General features: G+C 42.3%; 1 protein-coding gene across 1 annotated transcript in view; it reads right to left on the reverse strand.

Moving 5' to 3' along the window:
- PIGN (phosphatidylinositol glycan anchor biosynthesis class N) overlaps positions 1-23665 on the reverse strand; it is a 175233-nt gene that overhangs the window by 57801 nt on the left and 93767 nt on the right. Inside the window, exons 13-14 of the mRNA XM_026658519.2 lie at positions 7275-7353; positions 1454-1630 (exon numbers count right to left, since the gene is read on the reverse strand). Of these exons, the coding sequence (XP_026514304.1) occupies positions 1454-1630; positions 7275-7353 (256 nt within the window). The remainder of the gene's footprint in view (positions 1-1453; positions 1631-7274; positions 7354-23665) is intronic.

Raw genomic sequence — 23665 nt, forward strand, 5'->3', positions numbered from 1 at the left:
CTGAGGTCCCAGGGGGGCGGTTAGGAGCAGTGGGTCCCAGGAGGGGGCGGTCAGGGGACAAGGAGCAGGGGGGTTGGATGGGTCAGGGATTCTGAGGGGGGCAGTCGGGGGCAGGAAGTGGGAGGGGGCACGCTGTTTGGGGAGGCACAGCCTTCCTTACCTGGCCCTCCATGCTGTTTCGCAACCCCAACGTGGCCCTCGGGCCAAAAAGTTTGCCCACCCCTGAGCTAAACTGATGGGAAGTATCAGATCTAAATGACTTTTAAAATAAAATTTCTGGCATGTTGTGTCATATTAAGTTAGGATAAGATATGTCACATTGAAAACTGACCTAATGCAACTCATTCTATCACAAATGTTAATATACATCTTTTGGCTCCACAACTTGGTCCCAAATTGCAGATGAAAGGAGATTTACATTTTCTGTGGATGTTTAAAAATAGGAAAAATTGATAAACTTAGAATTCTTCCTAAATTAAATAACACATTGTTTTAAGGGGAAGTGTTTTCGTGAGGAGCATAAAAAGCCACACACAGTTTTAGGAGACGATTAACGTAAACAGTCCTATTAGCCAGTCTGGATTAACAATCACAAGATATTTTAATGTTAAATAATTAAAATTAAGGGCGAATATGTATTTACACAGCTATGTTCTTCTGATGTTAAGCCAATATGAAAGAAGGGAGAAGTTAGTTTATATTCTCCTACCTCATACAGCATTACCAGCAAAATAGCTGTCACTTGCATTAAATTAGAAAGGCCAATATTAGGGAGAATTCCCCCAAGCACCAATTTAAGCCTTCATTTCCAAAAACATTGCCCAATACTGTACATGGAAAGAAATGTGTCTGTCTGAGTGTGGTTTCAGAATGTGACTGACCAAAATACAAGTAGTTTTCCTTTAATACAACTACACTACATTTCTAACACATGGTCATGAATGACAAGAAGTGGGAAATACTGCAAACACAGTCAGAGAACCTATGGCCAAAATTCATCTTAGTAAAATAATCATAAAAAAGAACAAAAGAAATCTAGTAAGGAGGAGGGAAAAGAGCAGTGTCATGAAAAGGCTAACAGAGTCTCCACTGATGTGGAGACTGACCTGGTTAAATATGGATACATGGTCTGTATTTCTTGACTTTAATGAATCAATGTATACCACAGTTGCTATGAACTACAAACCTACTGCAACTAGAAGCAATGGAATCTGTCCAGTTGTTCTCCTCATACATTACACAATGGCCCATCTTTTCGATGTCCTGAACCGTACCTGCAGGTTGGTGAGGGAGATTTCCCTCAAACTACAAGTAGTTCCTGCTGGCAAGGATCTTTTACTCCAGCTTTGCTTGTGGGGGTATCAATTGGCCTACTGTTTTTGTACAAATAATACTATGCATGTATAAATTGCGAATTACCTGGGCAGCAACATCACTGCATATTTCAACCTACCTTATCATGGGTACTCCTAGTCAGACTAGTATGTGTCTTGACAATCAGCAAAATTACATAAGATGTCCAGCCCACAAAACCCATGACAACACTTATGCCCAAGAACAATCTGTCGTAAGTATGGTAATATGACAGTCCTTCCAAAGCAAGGCTAATCAGGGTTTTGCAAAGAGATACCTTCAGAGAAAAACAGAACAGATATCATAATCATTTACAACATAATCAGGTAGAACATACTCATAAAATAAACTTACCAAGAAAACATATAGCTAAGAAAAGTTTCTTATCTTACAGTAATTAGAATTCTTTGAGATATGTTGTCCATATATTCTAATCTTGCTGCACATGCACCCCATACACTAGACATTGGAGTCTTTTGGCCATCAGTATCCACTGGGACCATGCATGAGCCTTAGGTGTTCTGCTCCCATACTGAGGGCATAAAGGACAGTGTGGACCCATTCTGCCATTCTGTTCCTTCATCACCACAGAACCCAGATGTTTCAGAATTCTGTAGTAGTGGGGCGGGGGGGAGAGAAGGGGGGCAGGTCATGGAATATATATGGACAACACACCTTGAACTCCAGCTACTGTAAGTTAAGTATGTTTTCTTTCCTCAAGTGCTTGTCCACAAATGTTCCACTCCAAAATGGGAATGCTTTGCAAGGAAGTTGCATAATGGAGTGAGTCCTAATCTGAGAGGAAGGATCTAACCTAACTAGCTCATAACAGACCCTAATACATCCCAATACCCAACTGGATAATTTCTGGGCTGATACCGCTCTACCTTTCATTCTGTCAGCAAATGCTATAAATAGCTTTGAGGAGACACTGAGGGATTTGGTCCTTTGTAAATAAAAAGGCAGGGCTCTGCAAACACCTGAAGTTTGTAGCCTAGTTTCTTCCCCTTGATTAGAATGTAGCTTATGGAAAAATACTGGTAAATGAATCATTTGGTTCAAACGAAAATCCATGACTACCTTGGGTAAGAACTTGGGATGGTGTGTGAGTGATACTTTATCCTTATGAAATATTACACTAGAAGGGCCTGCCATCTGAGTTTGCATTTCACCAATTCTTTTAGTTGATGTGACTGCTACTAAAAAGGACCTTTTCATATATAAACAACAGGGAACAGCTTGCCAGAGGTTCAAATGGAGCGCTCATTAAGCCTTCCAGAACACATTATGGTCCCATGGAGGAAGTTCCCTTACCAGTGGAAAAACATGAATAAAGTCCTGAAGAAACTTAACTATAGTGGTGTAGGAAAACACCATGTGGCTCTGGACATTGTGGTCATATGCAGAAATGACTGCTAAATGCAGTCAAAGCTGACAGATAGCTTTTTCTGAAGAATTCAGAGCTAATAGTCCAAGACAGCAGGGGTGCAGGAGTTAACGGGCTGTAAATATCATTATTCACACCATAACCTGAATCTCTTCTATTTAGCAGCATATGTTAATGTGGTGGAATCCTTTCTATTTTGGATCAAGATGTTCTGGACATCTGAGGAACATGATCTCTCTGACATCGAGCCAATAGCCAAGTGGTGAGGTGGAGGGAGATTAGATTTGAATGTAAGACATTCCCACTATCTATTAAATCCAGTAGAAGAGATTTGGGTCCCTTTGAGATTTGCCATGACAACGATGAGACTTCTCTTGAGTCCATTAGACCCTGTGCCTGATGATGGCCCAGATGTGCTCTCAACCCAGAAGGGACATATTCATCACAAAAATCTTGGTTGAGAGAGGCAAAGAAAAAAGGTACTCCCCTGCACACCTGGTTAGGATCTTACCATCTGTTTATTAATGTTAGAATGTTGTGAGGGATTAGTAGAGTCATGTCCACGTAGTGTTTGCTTGGCATGTATATCAACTTTAGCCAGCCAATAGTATAGCACGCTTTGTGATAAATGTGCAAGCGGCCATGTGCCCAAGAAGTCTTACCCAATTCCTTACAGTAGTATGAGGATGCTTTTGAAAATAAATGATAAGGTTGGACGTGGCTTCAAATCTTGTCTTGGGACAGATAAGCTCTGGCTATTGTGGAGTCTAATAGTGATGACTGCTAGATCCTTGGTAAACACCACTGGCACTGGAGAAAGACCACAGGGCAGTACTCTGTACTGATAATAGTTCTGTTCCATCTGAAGTCTTGAATACTTATAAGGGGATGCTGGAAGTATGGAGATTGGCAGTAGGCATCTTGCAGATCAAGAACCCCAAACCAGTCTAGTGAATCTAGTGATGGAATTGGAGAGGCTACGATTACCATTCTGAATTTGAATTGTCGGCTGAAGGTAATGAGCTCTCTCAAATTCCAAACTAGTCGCCATCCTGACTTTTTCTTCAGTATTAGGAAGTAATTAGAATAAAAACCCTTCCCCCTGAATTTTAGCTAGACCTTTTCGATACTCCGAGAGACAGAAAGGACTCCCCTTCCAGATGTAACAGTGTCTCATGAGCACAGCCCCTTAAAAGGGAAGGAGAAGGGGGTAGGGATAGGTATAGTATGCATCTGTAGTGAATATCTGACTGAGGCTATTTCATGGACCCAGCAGCCCAAGGTTATCAGGTTCCTTGACTCCTTGAAAAATTGTAGATGATTCCTAAGTGCGGGCAAAGAAGGGTGTAGATCCACTAGACTGACAGGAGAAAGACACTTTACCAATCTGTCAAAGTGATTATTTTGACACAGACACAGAATGGGATGAAGCCATAGCAGAGGAGGAAGGTCTTCTTTTTAAAAAAACTCTTTCTTGTAGGTGCAAAGGCTCTTTTATGGAAAAAGGTATCAAATGATGGTCTCTGTCTAGCATAAGTGCATGGTCTTCCCTGTTTTCCTTCAGATGCCAGTATATAAACTCCAAGAGAGAGGGGAGTGTGGCCCAGGAATCCTTTAATAAGAGAAGAGCCTTGTCAGGTTTTTGTACTAAAAAGACCCAGGCCCTTAAAGGGAAGATCTTCCATCATCAATGCATCTCTCTCAAGATGCCAGAATTTGGGACCCAGGATAACAACAGCTATCACCCTGGATCAAGAGGCAGTATCAGTAGCATTCAGAGTTGCCTGAGAGGACATCCTTGCAATCAAAGATTGTCTCAGAGATCAAAGATTTAAACTGCTCCCTGTCCTTTCAAGGAGTTTGTCAATAAATTCTGAATTTTTTGGTATGCAGTGTTGTTGTAGCCATGTTGGTCCCAGGATACTACAGAGACAAGGTGGGTGAGGTAATATCTTTTACTGGACCGATTTCTGTTGGTAAGAGAGAGAAGTTTTCAAGCTTACACAATTTATTGTAATTTAAGAAGTCATATCATGCCAGCACTGCCTGATAATCAGCAATTGAGAATTGCAGGCTGCAGACAAATAATTTATGAATGAACAAATCAAGCTGCTTAGGTTCTTTATCTCCTAGAATCATCCTTGGTTGTTATTGTCTGCTCTTTTTATAAGCTGCCACAACTGCTAGCTAGCCAGATACTGGATGAGTGTAGATACTCTTCCCTGGCCGACAGCACCTGGTACCTCTTATCAGCAGTTAGAGAGAGGTCAGAGTTACGGTCAATGGTGTTTGCCAGATATGCTTTGCCAGCTGTATACATATATGGAGATATACACCTATCTCATAGAACTGGAAAGGACCCTGAAAGGTCATCGAGTCCAGCCCCCTGCCTTAACTAGCAGGACCAAGTACTGATTTTTGCCACAGATCCCTAAGTGGCCACCTCAAGGATTGAACTCACAACCCTGGGTTTAGCAGGCCAATGATCAAACCACTGAGCTATCCCTCCCCCCAAAAGGGCTTTATTGATGGGAAGTGCCAAAAGCTCAGGCACAGAGCCATGAAGAACATTCAAGAGCTTATGTAAGGTCTTTTGTACCTCCTCCCCTTGTGCCTGGTATCTCAAGAGAACCTATATGTCTGAGCAGATCTTGGAAGCTTTTGTAGTTATCCAGGTAAAACAGGAGCAATTCCTCAGCTGGGGATGAAGACAACATAGCAGGGGATGAGGTTTTTACCCTAGAAGGTAGTGCAGAAGTGTGATGCCTTGTGCGGTGAAGATCCCAGGTGTGCCAATAAGGCCATTTTGGAACATTATATGGAAAAGGGCCTGGGTGCCAGGGAGAAAGATACCAGGGTATATACCTATTCCTATACCTATGTGATCTAGCCATGTGAGAAGCCCTCAACTTTCTTCAGACTCATAAAATTCAAAAAAGGACCCTCAGAGAATATGTATGGGATCCCTCCCCACTGTGATAGGAGTCCAGCTTGGAGTCTTCTTCGATTAGGAGCAGTGAGGTGTCTTGGACCTCGTTTGACTGGGAAATCTCAAAGGGGATATGCCCTGCTCTTCCCTGGGGAGCAATATTCCGCTCTCTCTGAAAATCTGACTTTTTCAGTCCTACGGAAGTCTGAAGCTAGGCCAGCCTTTGATGACGAGGCCTGGGAGCTAGTGGAACCAGAACTCGAAGGGACACTTTCTGGACTGAGGTGGAACTTGTCCAGAGGGGTTTGCCCCACCTGGTTTAGAGGTCAGCTGCCTAAAGTAGTCTAATAAAATGATTAGGCATGTCTCTCTCACCTTCAAAGTGCTTTTAGAAAAGGACCTGCAGACAGAGCATTTGTTGGAGATGTGAGCTTCCCAAGACAAAAAAGGCAACTGGTGTGCCATCACTGATTGACTCTCAAGAGGGACAACACTTAAAGGTGACTTAGGATAAGACATCCATAAAGCCCAGTACAGGGGAAAAGTCCCATATCAGAGTAAAATAAAAACAAAAGTTGGTAAACTACCAAAACTATCAAATCTTTCTGACGGACAAACTATCCTAATTAAAATTACTTCTAAGTACACTAATATCTATAAATGTTTACAAAAGGACTGTGAAAAAAATTGCAGAGACCAGACACTGAGGAGCTCCACCTCACAGCTAGGGTCATCAAGAAGGAATTAAATGGTGGTTAGACCTGGACTGCCATTTATGCCTTTGATACAGGACCATGAGGATACCCAAGGAATATGCATGGCCCCAGTGGACACTGATGGTCAAAAGAGTCCGATCTCAAGTGTGTGCACACCAAGAGTAGAATAAAACATAAAAATAAGCACTTGGTGTAAACTTGTTATAATCTGGGTCTTCCTTATACCAGTTAAATCTACAGACTATGGTGAAGTTAAAATAAAACAGTTGGATCAGGTGAGGGAAAAAAACAAACAGGGATGTGTGATCAGAACATGGCCCCATAGATTCTTTTTTCTAGATATGCCGCTAGTTCAGTGTGTGACCTTGGGCAAATCCTTTAACTTTGCTGTAAAGTACCCATCTGTAAATGACATTTACCTACTGTATCTCACAAGAGTGCTGTATGGTTATATCTCACAGGGTTGGTTGAAATTCTTGATTGAAAGCTACTATGGTTATTTTTTCATATCTGAGCACAATAAATCCACCACCCTTCATAAAACATTGAGCCAAATTCATCCACATGTAACTGCACTGGCTTCAAAAGAGTTACACCAAGAATAAATGTGGTTTGTTTGGTCAGAAACATCAGCAACAGCAGCAAACAATTAAAAAAATATGCAAAAAAAATTGTCACTTTTAATATGCAATCAAAATTATTGTTTAGAATTGAATGAATGGAAGTGTGAGGCTTACAATAGGATTAATTTTAGGTTAGTAAAAGAGTCAGTAAAAGGAAAAAAAAATCAGGCGGCTACTTAAATGGAAAATAGAAAAAAGACGATGAAAGTCCAAGATTTAGTCTAAGTTTTCAAAGATTTGTCACTGTATGGTGATGATTCACTTACCGCCTCATGATATTTTTCCTGATGAATATAAGATCTTGCTTTTCTTAAAATGTTTATCTGTTCAGTATCTGAAAGCAACCTATATAAAAAATACAAAAGGTCCTTTTAAAAAAAAATGTTGCTTTTTTGGTGGGAGGGATTGGGAGCATGAAGGAAAAGAATGCATCTAATTTAGAAACCTTAATGTAGACTCACGGGGCACTCTGTTAAAAGTGTACCATATACCCCCAAAAAACTGAGCAATTTAATCACAGGACATCCTGAGCCATTTCTCTACCTGCATGCTCATAAATTAGTAAATTATGTTGATACTGAATTCATTTTGAGAATCTGTATTAAAAACATTTTCTTACTTTAGAACTTCCACCTAAATGTGTCGGTGGACATTCCCTGCACCATTTGCAACATATGCATTATTACTGTTCCTGGCTGGGAGCAAAGCCAAAAAACAAAAAAAAATAAGAGTCAGCCATACTTCTATTGGCTGTACGGATGCTATAGATACATCTTTAAATGGCAAGCCCTTCGAGGCAGGGATTGTTACTTTTCTACGTTTAAATAGTGCCCATCAGAATTGGGCCTGAATCCCAATTGGGGCACTCTATGCTAATAATAAATAATATTACAACAAGGAACCTTTTCCTTGAAAAACTAGCATTTATCTTCACTCAAACATAGTGATCCTCTTATGGAGCCTAAAAACTGCAGGTGAAATACTGACTCCATTAAAGTCAATGGCAAAACTCTCATTGATTTCAATGGAGCCAGGACTCCACCCTAGTCTTCCTGAGAATTTTCCTGTCACAGCAAGTCACACAATACAAAAGAGGGAATGGAATGGGATGGAGCAGACTGAGCCCTAGCTCATTTTTTTCAGGGTGGAGCACTGCAATGGATCAGAGAGCTTCCATGCCTGATCACTGAGACACCCCCAACTTTTATTACTCAGTGAACTTCCTAATGCGTTCTGCCACCGCTGCTTCATTTGAGTACAGTGTTAGCGGTATCCCAAAATGTACTATGCACAACAAAAGTAAACACAAAATCTCTGCGGTTTCCCCAGAAGCAGAAGAACCAGCACTCCAGCTATGAATGGATATAGAAAATCTAAGGAGAGAAAAGCAGCTACGAGGACGGAAAATGATAAATGGTTTGACCGCTACAGATGCAGTCCAATCAGGTCAGTATTCACAGTACAGGATCTAAGGAAGACCAGCTATATGGGTGAAAATTAGTAGAATCAGGTAGAGAGAATGGAGAATATTGGGGAGAGGAGGAGAAAGAAAGAGGTGATTGTTGTGGACAATGAGCTGATTTAACGTCCTTATAAGGTCTGTTTTGAAATCTTAGGAAAAGAACCACTTCAGTGCTATACACACATTCATAAAATGCTCCTCTGAAAGTGCTTCATACAGCTTTCTAGGTCACTGATACCTTACAGAAAAAGCAAAATGGCCACCACACCATTGCCACTGAGCGTGCACCAATTTTGGTGCTCACAGGATTAAAATAGCCAGGTTTTAGACTGTAACATCAGGCTACACTCAAAAGACCTGAGCACTGTCTATGAAAGGACACAATAGGAGTTGTGTGTGCTTGTTAGTTGTATTCATTACACAGTCTTTTCCAATATCTGTCATATTCTAAGATTTCTTGTTTGTTTTGAGAGGGGATTGGGAAGAAAAGGGTAGGACCTATTTATGGGATAAATAAGAGAAAGAAAAGAAAATAAGTTTATCTTCACATTTGATTAAGATTTAACAATCTGGAATGAATACTGAACACCTTTTCTCATGACTTATGGTGTATGTCTAATAAATTCTCAAATGATATGCACTGTCATTTATTTTTATGCCTATACTACTTTCTGCCTATTTTATCCATGTCATCTTCAACTTCAACATTGAATAAGTTGAAAAAGCATTCTTTTAATCTTTTATTTTTATCTTTCACTGCAGATCATCCCAGAGAGCCATTTAGCCTCTAATTATTCTTTAATTCTCAGTGAATAACTTTATTATTAATGAAATTGCTACGGTCTTTGCCTTTTTCTTGCTTCCTGGATGACAGCTCCCAGGATCTTCTGCATATGGAATGGGTACAACAGAATAAATGGAGCTTTCAAGCAGTACAATTTTTGTAAGTCGGTGCAGAATGCAATTATTTTGTAGAATAAGGGTAACATTCCTAAGTGCATTGTTAATTTTAATAGGCTGACTATAAAAACATACCCTAAAAATTACCCCACTTCTGCACAAATGCTTTTATAAGACACCAAACTCTGTTTACTGAAGTGCCAATGAAGATGTTTCAAATAAATTTGGAGGCACTTTGAATTAGGTGAAGTCCTGCAACTGACTGACTGGCTGCTGGTGCACCCATCTACATGCATGCGTGCAGCCTCATCTGCTTCAATGAGACTCTGCATGGGGGCAGGGTGGCACTCACATGCAGTCAGTTGAAGAATCAGGGCTGTGAGAAGCCAGGGAAATAAATATAATGAATCCTAAGGAGAAAACTACGCAGGGGCAGTAAGTTACTAAAAACCTAACAACATAAGGAAAGGACTTTAGATAAGGAACTCATTCAGGACAAAAAATAGTAATGCACTGCATGGAATGAAGAAAAGGTGATCAGGTTTGGGCAGGATTGGGGTTCACGGATGAATAATTACTATGATTAGTTTTAACAGAGCTTAATACATGCTGGATTTCAGTCCAAAGGAACAAATAGCACAGAATCATCTGATCTCATGAGATTCCCACCATTTGGAGCCAAAGTTCATGGGAAATGCTGAGGTTTAAGCAATATCTGAACATGAACTGGACAATAGGTCAATTTGGTTTTGGATCTGACTAGAAACCAAAACCACGGGATGGACTCAGATCTGGGGATTCAAAGCCACATATTCCCCCAGCCCCAGCACTGACATTTTAAGGGGTTCAGAATCCAAAACAAGCACGTTTATTTTGGCCACAATCTGAATCTCAAGTTATCCCCACACACTTAGTATGTAATGGGTCACACATATGCTGTAATGACAGTGTATACTGCGTGCTTTTATTGTTTGCTTTCCCCTTTTTATTACATGTTTACAATTAATGTATTTTAATATTATTCAAATAGCTTATAAAGTCACTGGTTTCGCAAAAACACTGAGCACTTGAAAAAAAATTAAAAATTAAAATATATAGCTTAGTATAATGGTCCTAGCTACCAACACCAAGCTTGTATCTTTCACAAGCTAAGATGAAGAGAGGGGATAGTAGATCCGTTATATTTTGAAAATGAATCTATCCAAAAGGTTAAATTAACACAGAAGAAAATTGTTTTTTCATTCTTTCCCATGAAGTAACAAAAACAGAACATGCAAAGAGAATGAGGACAGTGGATTCATTCTTTCCTCCACTCTTCTCCAATATTTTTGGGAAGAATGAGACCAGTAAAATAAACCAAAAATGCCTATCACAACTTCCTATAGAACAGAACTCTGAGGCTTAAACTCATGAAAACAAGAGCTCATAGGTAATTGTACATATGTAATAATATACAATCTTGAAAGAGTTGAGATTATGTTTCCCTGAAAAGGTTCAAAAACAAAACACACAAATAACCAAGAAATAGATTTCTACTTCAAAGAGGACAGAGAACAGCTTCATCCATGTATAAACACAATTAATTATGTAACAAAGCAATTGGGCTAACTGTGCAATTACTTGTAAACTGTCCCTAAAGAGATGTTAGCTACTCTTGCCATGAGTACACCTGACAAATTTAATATTTCCATCACATCATTCATACCTCACATAAAGAATGGTGCTTGACAGCATTAATACAATGCTGTGATGAAATGAAGCTACTGTTGTTATCTCAAGGGGACTCTATTTGGCCAGTCAGCGATTCCTATCTATCAACATTGTTCAGAGGAAACCATCTCTAACAGCATAATTCCATTTATGTAGAACATTGCAATCAAGCTATGAAATAAAATCCCAGAAAAGGAGTCACTCACAAGTACATCTGAATACACCATTGTATGCTTATTTTATTATGCCTGTTTGTGCATTTATTGATATAAACATTATTGTACAATAGATTTCCCAGAATTAGGCTAAAAACTAAAACCCTATGAATGCAGTAGTAGAGCAATGATATTAAAAGGATCCTGAATTTAACAATGAATGACAAGATAGGCTCATAGGGTACGTCTACACTACGAGATTAATTCGAATTTAGATAATTCGAATTTGGGAAACAGATTGTATAAATTCGATTGTGCGCGGCCACACTAAGCACATTAATTCGGTTTTTAACCACATTAATTCGGTGGTGTGCGGCCACACTACCCATTAATTTTAACCACATTAATTCGGTGGTGTGCGGCCACACTACCCCTAATTCGAATTAACAAAATCGATTTTGGTGCTACTCCGCTCGTCGGGGTGGAGTACAGAAATCGATTTTAAGTGCCCTTTAATTAGAAGTAATTGGCTCCGTTGTGTGGACGGGTTAAGGATTAATTCGGATTAACGCAGCTAAATCCGAATTAAAGTCGTAGTGTAGACCAGGCCATAGACTAGGGAGGGAGGTTAGCGGAATGGTTTCCTCTGCAGTACTTGTATTGCTGACACTGGGGTATGTATTCACTGCATAGTTAATCAAAGTGGTCGGCATCTGGCTTAGCCTAGCCCAGGTGTGCGAATCCCCACAGCAAAGGCCTACTTGGGTTACTGTGTCTTCACTGTCTCTGTCTCACCCATACGCGTCTGCATATTCCATGACTCTGTCCGAAGATGCTCTAGGATTCTTTCCCAGTCAATTGTGTCAACTGCAGGAGAACCTGTCTGTCTTTCAGTGGGAACTGTGGGAAGGTCAGTGGAGGATCAGCATTTGAGTGATTTTCCCTGCATTCTCACTGAAAAGTGGGCAGGTCCCAGCTCAAATTAATCTGTAGCCTAGGCTCTAACCTATACGTCCAGGTCCAGTCAGGTCAGCTAGCTTGGGCTTAAACATGGGCAAAAGGTTTTTCTGTCTGCATGGTAGAGGGGTGTGGGCTAAACTCTCGGTAAGAGCTTTGGTTAACTGTGCAGTGAACCCCTAGCAGTTTAAAATATCTTTACCTCAGCTGCTTCACACACCCCACCCCACTCATTCATTCACATGGACAAACACAAACAAAACCAAAACAAGCAGGCTATAAACCAGGGGTCAGCAACCTACGGCACGCCTGCCAAACATGGCACGCGAGCCGATTTTGAGTGGCACGCAGCTCCCCTGATGCAGTCCCGGCCCCCAGCCCCACTCAGCCCCCCCGCCCACCGCTCTCCCCTGTGGGGGCAGGAGGCAGAAGCTTGGTTCTGCAGCAGCCAAGCTTCTCCCCTCCCCCGCTTCTTCCCCCAGCGTAGTGCTTTCCTGGCCCTCCTCCTCTCCTTCCCTGCGCCAATCAGCTGATGGCCCTAGCGAGGGGGAGGGGGAAGAGCGGCAGCGTGCACACAGCTCTGTAGAGGAGGCAGAGAGAGGTAGGGATGGAGCCTGGGGGAAGGGGGTGGAACAGGGCATATCCCTTCCAGCCCCCTGCCGTGAGCCACTCAGGGCAGGGGGATGGGAGCACCCCCACGAGCCGAGCACCCAGCCCTCTGTCCTAACCCCCCCCCATTCAGCCTTCTGCCCTGCACCCCCCAGGACCCCAATACACACCCAGCCTTCTGCCCTGCGCCCCCACACCCCAACACACACCCAGCCTTCTGCCCTGCACCCCCCACACACCCCCAGCCCTCTGCCCTGACCCTTGAACCCCCCGCACACACCCAGCCTTCTGCCCTACACCCCCACACACACCCCAGCCTTCTGCCCTGAACCCCCTCCCCCAGCCCTCTGCCCTGACCCCTGAAACACCCATCCCCAGGTCTGGGGTCCCGGTTGCAGGCCCTACTCAGCCCACTGCCGGCCTAGGTGAACAGAACCCCAGGCTGGCAGCGAGCTGAGCAGGCTGGTGGCGTAAGAGCAGCATTTTAATTTAATTTTAAATGACGCTTCTTAAACATTTTGAAAACCTTGTTTACTTTACATACAATAGTTTAGTTATACAATATAGACTTCTAGAAAGAGACCTTCTAAAAACGTTAAAATGTATTAAAGGCACGCGAAACCTTAAATTAGAGTGAATAAATGAAGACTCGGCACACCACTTCTGAAAGGTTGCCTACCCCTGCTATAAACTAGTCAAGCTATTTCCACTAGAGGGTGAGAAAGAAGGCAAGGTTCCTTTTTTTCTATTCCTAAATACTTGGAAGATACAATACTGTTGAAGGACATATAATCTATCCTACCACTCTCCACTCTACGTATCATCTCTCATTCACTAGCGAGATGCTGACTCACGTCTCCGATAGGTCCATGAAGCCAACCTCCATCACATACCTACTTGTTAAATTTTCAAATAAGCAACTTCCTGCTTTCTCCCATGCCCCTCATGCTTGGGAGTAGCTCCCTGTAAACCACCACAAAACAAATGCATTATCCTCCTTCATGTCTCTCCTTAAATCTCATCTTTTCCATGATGCCTCCAAAAAAATTTGACAATAGCAAGGTTGCTGTTCTGAGACCACCATCTATCTTGCTGACCAATATTGTTTCATTGTTTCTTTATACACTCCCCTGTCTGTATCCATGTCTTACATTTGGAATTTAAACAATTAGCTCTTTTGGGTTAGGGACCATAATTTTTGTTGTGTTTGTACAGCACCTAGCACACAGGGGTCCTGGACCACGACTAGGACTCCTGTGTGCTATAGTAATACAAATAATAAAATAATAAAAACAATAATAATAAAGTAGCAGTATCTAGATAGTCATCCTATAGCTACTGCATACTTTTTGCCAGGTCTCTAATATGTGCTGCTTTCAATCCCTTTGAACTACCAGCCATTGTATTCCTGTTGCTAACTCCATCATACCTCTTTCAACTATGATTTGCAACTTGAGTATCTCTATAAAGGCATCTGACTATGAAAGGAATTAACAGTGTAGTTATAAACTGGCTTATTTTTGTCACTGCATCATCTATTTTAATGATGTATGCCAGATGCCATACAAGTTTGGTGTGAGCAGGATGGAATACATAATGTAAAACCCTGACATGTTTCTACCAGGAGCAGATGATCTTCATAAAAGGATAAAATCGCAAATGATGCTACACAGCCATAAGATCATTCAGTGAACTGTGGAAAACCTGGTGAAATAAATATTTCAAAATCAAAGTCAGGAACTACAACGCTTATTTTCAATCAAACTTCTTGTACAGTACAGTTCTTGTTGTATGGTGCTGTGACAGACCCAGACCAGTGGGGTACAGGAGTCAGGTCCTGTTGGTATCCAGGAAGTGGGCGGGCTCTAAGGACCTCCCCCAAGTCTGGTAGAAGGCAAATATACTGGCCACTGGATGAATAGTTTTCTGTTCCCTGAGTGACCCAGAGCAGGGGCTGCCCTAGAGCAATCAGGAACCTGCTAGAACCAATTAAGACAGGCAAGCTAATTAAGACACCTGGAGGCAATTAAGAACTTACTAGAATCAATTATGGCAGGCAGGCTAATCAGGACACCTGGTTTATAAAGGACCTCTCATCAGTTAGTGGAGGGCATGCAAGGAGCGAGAAGGCATGCTGCTGGAGGACTAAGGAGTACAAGCGTGATCAGGCTTCAGGAGGAAGATCCTGCAGTGAGGATAAAGAAGGTGCTGCGGGGAGGCCATGGGGAAGTAGCCCAGGGAGTTGTAGCTGTCACGCAGCTGATACAGGAGACATTGTAGACAGCTGCTATCCACAGGGCCCTGGGCTGGAACCCGTGTAGAGGGTGGGCCTGGTTCCCTCCATCCCCCAACTCCTGATTGGACACAGGAGGAGTTGATCTGGTCTGTGAGAAACACCAGAAGGGAAGGTCTAATTTGGAAAGGGATCTGGCCTGTCCCTGACCCACTAGGTGGGACACAGAGACTGTGGGGATTGTTCTCCATTTTCCCCATGCTGGCCAGTGATGAGGTTAGCTGAGTGAACGGCAGGTTTGAGCCTCTGGCAGAAGTGGCCAAACTGAGGGCTGCCGTGAACCTCTGAGGCAAGCAAATCCACCAAAAAGTGCAAGGCCCACCAAGGCAAAGGAGGAACTTTGTCATAGGTGCTTACAGAGACAATGATCAGAGAAAAAAAATCCATTTATGAAAATTGTGGACTTCACAAAATTATCTCTCTACATTAATTTTAATAATTTATTCAGAATCTAATATTTTGATACTTAAATGCAATTACAGGCTTTCAAGGTATCTATGACTATTTAAATGGATGCAGAGTTGTTTTGTTAAATCTGTGTGAAACACTAACTTCATGAGATGTGGGAACCCTCCTTTGCTCGTGTTAATGGCGTGTTGTTAACTTTGCTGATTAATCATCATGGATCGTGACTGCTGACTCCTGGAATCTGTGCAACTCTTGTTGCTGTAAATCAGCCAGTCCAGCTGTATAGATATACTCAAATAGCTCTGTGACTCAGTGCTTCATTTTACTAACAGTTTACAAGTAATGTTGACTATAGCAAACACTGTGAAGCAAAGTAACAAGCAGATTAACAACTGGAGTAACAAAACAATAGGAATTTAAAATTTTCTGTTTTAAACTCCTGCTATTCTATTTCATAGACCATAGTGGTGTGAAAGTAGGGGGAAAGTACTTTTAGCGGTCAACAAGACCCCAAGAGCATCTCTATACTGTTCTTTCTAAAGAGGGAGAGAGAACAGTAGGACATAAATGAAACTCCATAAAATGGTCTGCCAGATAATAGTATAATCCTGGACTTTCAAATTCTACAAATTACATTTGGCTTTTCATTTCCCATAAATCAGTGTCCCTGATGCAGCATATTCATGTATTCAGTAGTAAATGCCTCAGGAGACTTATGAAAGTCTCTTGGATAGCTAAGATAAGAGACAGAAAAATGTGCAGGCATGTTAAACAACCTGCTGCCAACACACTGATCAGAAAGAGACAATTAAGATGGTTGGGCTACATATTTGCATATTTTGTATGCAAACTAGTATCACAAGAGTTACGGTCAACTGGAGGACAGGAGGAAGAAAAACACTCTGTGAAGCAACTCCTCTGGCCAACTCAGAAACAGAATTGAGATACTCCAATGGAAGATGGCTCTAGCTGTTTTTAGCCTGAAGGATAGTAGACAGGATGTGGGACCCTTGAGGGTGGAAGAAGCTTAATGGGGGAGTGGAGGAAGATCCTTGCATGATGGAAAATGCATTTAAAAATATATAATTTAGTATTATAAAGGTCATGTGCTGGCTGGCTCATTAAATAAAATGGCTATAGCACTTAATGAACTAATCCTTGCTTGCTATAAAATGAAGAAGTAAGCAAACTGCATGTGTATAAAGTTATACTGGGGATACATTATCTCTTTAGCTCATTTTCAGCCTTACCCTTTTCCCTATTTTATTGTAAATCCAATTGTGTCACATTTTTCTGTGCTGGGCAAAAGCAATTCCTAGTGAGCTTTTCCTGTAAAAAAATTAAAAGCAGCTACAAGTGCTATTGAAACTGGAAATCATCAGGAAGCCTGATGTGTAAGAGGGATTGTTCCCCGCCCCTGTTGAAGGCTTTGATTCAATGTTATCTTTTAAAACACTGCTTAACTGTGAGCTTTATGAACAATGTATTAAGTAAAACAGATACTGACTGATATTTTTAGCTGTGGTTTATGCACATTATAACCCACTCACTCATTTTTTTTCAACCCTCTTTATTGTAATCACTCTCACTTTCAAGAGTAACTTCTATCAATATATTGGAACCATTTTTAGTTAACCCTTTTTGTGTTTCAGGGCAATATGGGAGTCTCCACAAATAGATACATAGATGGTCTCAAAACCTGGAAAAGAGTGAAGAACTGCCAACCTGCTTCCGCAAAGACAGCAGGATAAAGGTGAGCCTGTTGGCCAGCTTGCACAAGGCCAGCCAGCACAGAGAGGCAAGCTAAAATCTGGGTCCCCACTTTTTAACAGGGTGAAGAAGAGGCCATACAAACAGAACACTGGTTCTCTTTCCAGAGATAGCTGACAATGGGGAAGCACCCTCCCCTCCACCTAGAACACAATAAAGAGGACACCAGCTGACTCCCCTGATAAATTAATCCATTTGCATCCCAAAGCCTTCAGATAAATGGGGTTGGACTGTAAATTTTTATTGCACTGAAAAATGAGAAGCAAATAGAAGAGGAACAGTTCCTGCATTAATAACACTTCTCTCTATTACAGTAGCCTCTTTCTCCCTCCTGTTTCTATCTGACACCCCAGAATTCTTCACACCAGTTGTCACAGTGCATTATGGGAAGTGCCATCTGTACTGGCATTTCCTGAATTAAGAACCACCACAAGATCCTCTTTGTTAATACTAGAATGCTTCAAAGGAGGCACCAGGGGCCCTGGTACCTCTGGGGACACAATCTCAGATTAAAAGGATAGAAAAAAGTTACCGCCTTTTCTTTGCACCAACTGTCAATTTTGCAAGCATACCTTACTACACCAGTTTTGAAAGAACATCTGACAAAAAGGAGACAAGGCAGTTTTACATCTTCAGCTGTCAGAGCAAGAGTAAAGACAGAATAAATGTGTCTGTGTATATGGCATTTCTTTGAAATTCCCAGATTACTTCAAAGGTACACTCCACATTCTTTTCTGTAACCATGGCAAATAATGCATAATTCTGCAGAAAGACTTGCCTTGTGTGATCTAACATTTTCTAGGTTAAAACCTGGCATATATTTAAGAGTGTTACATTTTAAACTAATACTGAAAAACAAAGACAGAGGTCTAGATTTTCAGTGTGGTGCATGGTGAGGTATGGACACAATTCTCATTGAACTATAGTTGTGGATTGAACCCTGCATGCACTACACCAGGGGTCGGCAACGTTCGGCACGCGGCTCGCCAGGGTAAGCACCCTAGCAGGCCGGGCCAGTTTATTTACATGCTGACGCGGCAGGTTCGGCCGATCGCGGCCCCGACTTGCCGCGGTTTGCCGTCCCGGTCCAATGGGGGCGGCGGGAAGCGGCGCAGGCCGAGGGATGTGCTGGCTGCGGCTTTCCGCCGCCCCCATTGGCCCGGGATGGCGAACCGTGGCCAGTGGGGGCCGCGATCGGCCAAACCTGCCGCGTCAGCAGGTAAATAAACTGGCCCAGCCCGCTAGGGTGCTTACCCTGGCGAGCCGCGTGCCGAACATTGCCGATCCCTGCACTACACTAAAGGTGTACCAGATTACTGATCTATGGTTTTTAAAAAAAAAAAATCTGTGGTATAACTAGGTTTAAGATGCCAACAAATTCAGTTAGCTGAAGATTATCATATCAGATGTGAAAATATCTCATATGCGACAAGATATATGCTTACTGTTAAATAGTACAAAATATCTGAGTTATTTCCCAATGAAGAATCCTATTTACTAAAGTAATATTACTGCAGGCTTTAAACAAGAAATGTGATTACTGAAAAGCAAGTGGCAATTAAAATTCACCTAAACTTCTGTTCTTTGTATTGAATTCCTAAATTACTGCTCCCTCCATCTGATTGTGAGGCAATCAGAAAGCTAATTGCTGGAAGCAGGATTTTTCCTGAAAATATTGTTTACAGACAGTCCCATGCTTTTGGTAATTTAATAATTTTTTAAACTCTCACACTTGTCAGAATAATAATGTTACATTTATCGAGTACGAAGGTTTTGGTGTGGCACTTGATCTTCCATCTATTCATTTCACTATATCAGTCTTCCTGCTGCGCTTTTTATGATTACTTTCCCAGCCAGAGATGCCAACCTTTGAGTATTTTTGCAACAGTGGCATCTGGTTCCTTAGCACACTCCTATGGCAATTGTGCCAGCTTTGCTCTTCTGCAGTTGCCTCCGGGTACATCAAATGGTCAGACTGCTAATGAGAGATTGACAAGGTGGATGAAGTCGGGGGGGGGACGGGGACGGCGACGCTCTTCTTCATGTCTCTTGAAAGCTTGTCTCTCTCACCAACAGAAGTTGGTCCAATAAAAGATATTACTTCACCCACCTTGTGTCTCTAATATCCTGGAAGTGACATGGCTACAACCACACTGTAATGAGAGAGATTGTTTTCCCGGACATCAACTTTTACCTGCTAGCAAATCCTGGGATTTATTTTACTATTTGTCCTCTCTTACTCTTCCTTTTTTTTTTTAGGATCTGGCACCTTGTTACCTTCCTTTCTTATATTCAAAAGTCAAAAGGTCAGAATTTGGAAGCATGTGCATAACAGGAAAGTCTCCTGTTTTGCTAAGCAAACAGCTTTTGAAGATTTTTCTTCAGGGTGGGAGGGATGAGGAGGGGGAAAAAAAAAAACTCTACCTAAGAAAATGGATCTTTTCTTCATGTGAGCTTCTAGAAGTCTAAGACAATAATCGAAGGGATTTTCCAGTGGCATGAACCATACAATGACTTTGCACACACAAGTGAGAGACTCTATCAGTAACATGATTCATTCTTGTGGAAGCAGGTCATGGTCTTGTTCAATCTGCAGTAGACTTGTAATTGGCAAGTAAGTACTTCCTGAGTTTCACACTTGTAACAGAGTCTCATAACTAGACTCAAGGTATGATTTTGTTCAGATTTGATCCTCTGTAAAGGACTTTCAGGTGTGAACAATATTGTATCGCTTGGAGCCAGATGCTTCCTTATAAATAGCTAGGGCTGTCAGAGTTCTAACTCACCTCAATCTGGGCATGCAGACCACTGCTCAAATTATGATGGCAGTGCAGAGTGGTCACATCTGTCCTCAGCAACATTTGACTGCTGAATCAAACAAAAAAAGTGGAATTGGGATCCTCATGCAAAAGGGCAGAGTTACAATCTTCCCTGTTATCGTCTGAACATCATGCTAGCCACAGTTTTCCTAGACAATAGATTACTTGTGCAAATCAGAAGACTATTGCTTCAGTTCAATGTAATCTCTCTCTATTGCCAAAAGTTAATGTAAATAGGAGTAAATTTCATTGAGTTTGGACTCTGTGTCAACATTAAAGGGTCTTAAAGCTCTCAACACTTTCATATTATATTCAGTAGCACAGAATATATCAAAGACTCTAGCTTTTGAAGCATGAAATCTGGAGTTGACATACAAATTTCCCAGGGCACTTGGTAACAAAGTATCTGGAAAGTAGAGCAGGTTTAAAAAAAGGTTTCTTTCCATAAAAGGTTTGACAAAAATAAAACTAAATAAAAAAAGTTTTCGTTGAGAAGTCAAAATTTTCAGATGCTTCCTTGAAATTTTTCAATTTGTCAAAAACTAAATTTTCTGTCAACAGTTTCAAAAGAATTTTTTGACTAGCCAAATGGGGAAATACAGAATTTCTTAAGCAGAAATTTCTGATTCAGATCTGTTCCAGAATTTCTGAAAATTCAGTTATATGGAACAACTTTAAAAAGATTTCAAATCTATGTTCCTTGTGGTATGGGCCTAATATAAACACTCACCCAATCACGTCCTTTAAATCATTTTAAAAGGGACTTATTAAAGAACTTCCTATACAGACTTAACTTGCTTAAAATTTACATTAAAATGAATATTCCAAAAATGGAATAATATTAACATTTTGGATTTCTACAATATCTTTCGGAGGCTCTCAAAGCACTAATTAATAATGACTCACAAAAAGCCTGTAAATTAAGTGGAAGTAGATTATTTAATTGGTGTGTGCTCTTTTTCTGTATTGCAATTTTCAGATTTCTAGCATCAGAAAAAAAGTGCAATTAACTCCATTATACAAATTCACCACCCATCACTGAATAGTGGGGGAAGGGAATTATTCTTACCTTAATGAGAAGGACAGTTGTGCCTGGAGGGAATGCAAACACAGAACCCTGCTTATCTGCAACAGCAGACAAGAGCAATCATAGATTAGCACAATCTGTGTGTAAATCTTCCATTAACTCCCTACTTACATCTCCAAATACCGTATATTTTCAATGAATTTTGAGCCATTGGGATGCAGCTGTACCGTTTCTAATTACAATGAAATACAACATACCAGTAATTTCTTACACCAAATGCATTGGGACACACTCATCTGTGGCAAGTATCAGAGGGGTAGCCGTGTTAGTCTGGATCGCTTTTTACTCGTCTGTGGGACAGCATAGAGGTCAAACCGCCCCAGCTTTGCTATTGCTAACTCTAGTCCTGTAGACCAGACTGCACAAAGGTTTTTGGGGGCTCGGGGCAAAATCTGAAACCAAGGGACCTCACCTTACTCACCCTAAAACTGAGGCCCAAAAAGGGGGCAGGAGTTGCCTGCCCCACACTCAACCCATATTGGCTGTGACACTGGCAGACCAGGTCATGCTAAAGTCTATTCAGGCCAATTCACTTGTGTATTAGTCAGGGCCGGCTCTAGGTTTTTTGCTGCCCCAAGCAAAAAAATTTTTGGCTGCCCCCCCCCCCCACCCCCCAACTGCAGTGAAGTGCAGCCCTGGGTCACTGGTAACTCGCTCCCAGGGCGGGTCATTCAACAGGAATTTTGGATGTGCACAGAACACAGACAGGATTGGTTCCCATATGGTTACAGAACTGCAGTGAAGTGGAACAATTTTCAGCTTGTGTGATTGGAGAATATCTGGATGCATATTATAAGACTGTCCTACATAAATGAGGAAAAGTTGAGGTGCCTTTATTAATCTTTTGTTCCATTCTTTGTTTCTATGGGGAATTTGCCAATGCAATATCACTGTTTTCCTTTTAAACAAATAAAGCTAAAACTTAAAAAACAAAAAAAAAAATAGCAATGGCTGTTGAAAATAGCAATTCCAGTCCTAATAACCACTGGGAAGCATTTCTTGCTCAATTTAGTCTACTTTTTCTACAGCAAGTTACAGTGGATCAGTATATTTGATTTGGGAGAAATGAAGTAACAGCTGCCCAAATTGAGCTTGAGCACTCCTGAATTTAGAGGGTGTTCAAATCTGGAAGGCAGGTGCTGGATTCCCTTTCTGAATATTAGCTAAATCTGGAAAAGAAAAGTCAATTTCTGCTTCCATGGCTCAGAAGTGTAAATCCTCCTAGGTGCCTGGTACTGTATCTAAAGGTGCCCAGTCTAGTAGAGCCTCCTCTTCCTTACTTTTCATTTTAAATTCTAGTGGGATCCACGTACCTCCCTTGCTAGGCTTCAGATAGAGAGGTGCACTATCCATTTAGTCCACCCAATTCTTTCTTTGGAGGAGAGCCCAGGGCTGGGGCGGCAGGAGGTGCGGGTGGTGGGGGGGAAGAGCCCAAGGCTGGGGCGGCAGAGGGTGTGGGTGCGGGGAGAGCCCAGGGCTGGGGTGGCAGGAGGTGCGGGGGAGAGGGGAAGAGCCCAGGGCTGGGGCGGCAGGGGGTGCAGGTGGGGGCCAGAGCTGGGGTGGCAGGGGGTGTGGAGGGAGAGCCCAGGGCTGGGGCAGCATGGGGTGCGGGGGAAGAGCCCAGGGCTGGGGCAGCAGGGGGGTGCAGGTGGGGGCCAGAGCTGGGGCGGCAGGGGGTGTGGGTGGGGGAGAGTCCAGGGCTGGGGCAACACACGGGTGCAGGGGAAGCACAAGGCTGGTGTGGAGGGTGGCAAAAAACCTAGAGCTGGCTCTGTCCCTACCATTCACAGCAAGCTGCAGGTTTCAGTTCCATACTCCTTCCCCCTCCCTTTCCTGTTGCTAGTGGCTGAGGGAATGCTGGGAAATGTAGTTCTTTCCCTGCTCCAGGGCTGGCTCTATAGGCAGGGAGCTAACCAAGGAACTACAGCTCCCAGGGCTCCCTCTCAGCTCCCATGCTGGATTCTTGCGCCCCTGCAAATGTGCCAAAGCAACTGCTTGCTTTGCTGGTTCCTAGAGACGGCCCTGGTTATGGAGCGCTAAGCAGACATGCTCCAGGCGATACTAGCTCTTCAAACCGAGCAGCTCCACGCCTGCCCTCCCCTGCAGCCACCGTCGCGAAACTCTTTCCCATGTACCCCCACACACACCACCAACACAGTCTTATCAACCTCCTGGCTCCACTCTGTATCCGCAGCATTCCACTCATCCCTCCTCACAGTCCAGCAGTGTGAACTCCCACTACCCACTGTACTCAACACCCATCCCTCTGCAGTTTGGCCCTGCTGAAGTACAGCACCCGCTGCATCATGCTCCAAAGGAGAAGGTTGGGTATGATCCCTGGACATACACAAATCTGTAGCCATCCCGGGACCCTCCTCCTCTTGAGACCTTCCATTCCCCCATTCTCTCCATTCTCCCATCCCCCTCCCTGCTGATGAAGTTTTTCGTTTGACTCTCTCCTCTGGTTGTTGTCTTTCAATAAATGAA

This window comes from Terrapene carolina, unplaced genomic scaffold (genome assembly GCF_002925995.2).
Source record: "Terrapene carolina triunguis isolate 2854851 unplaced genomic scaffold, T_m_triunguis-2.0 Scaffold53, whole genome shotgun sequence".
NCBI classification, from domain to species: Eukaryota; Metazoa; Chordata; order Testudines; family Emydidae; genus Terrapene; species Terrapene triunguis.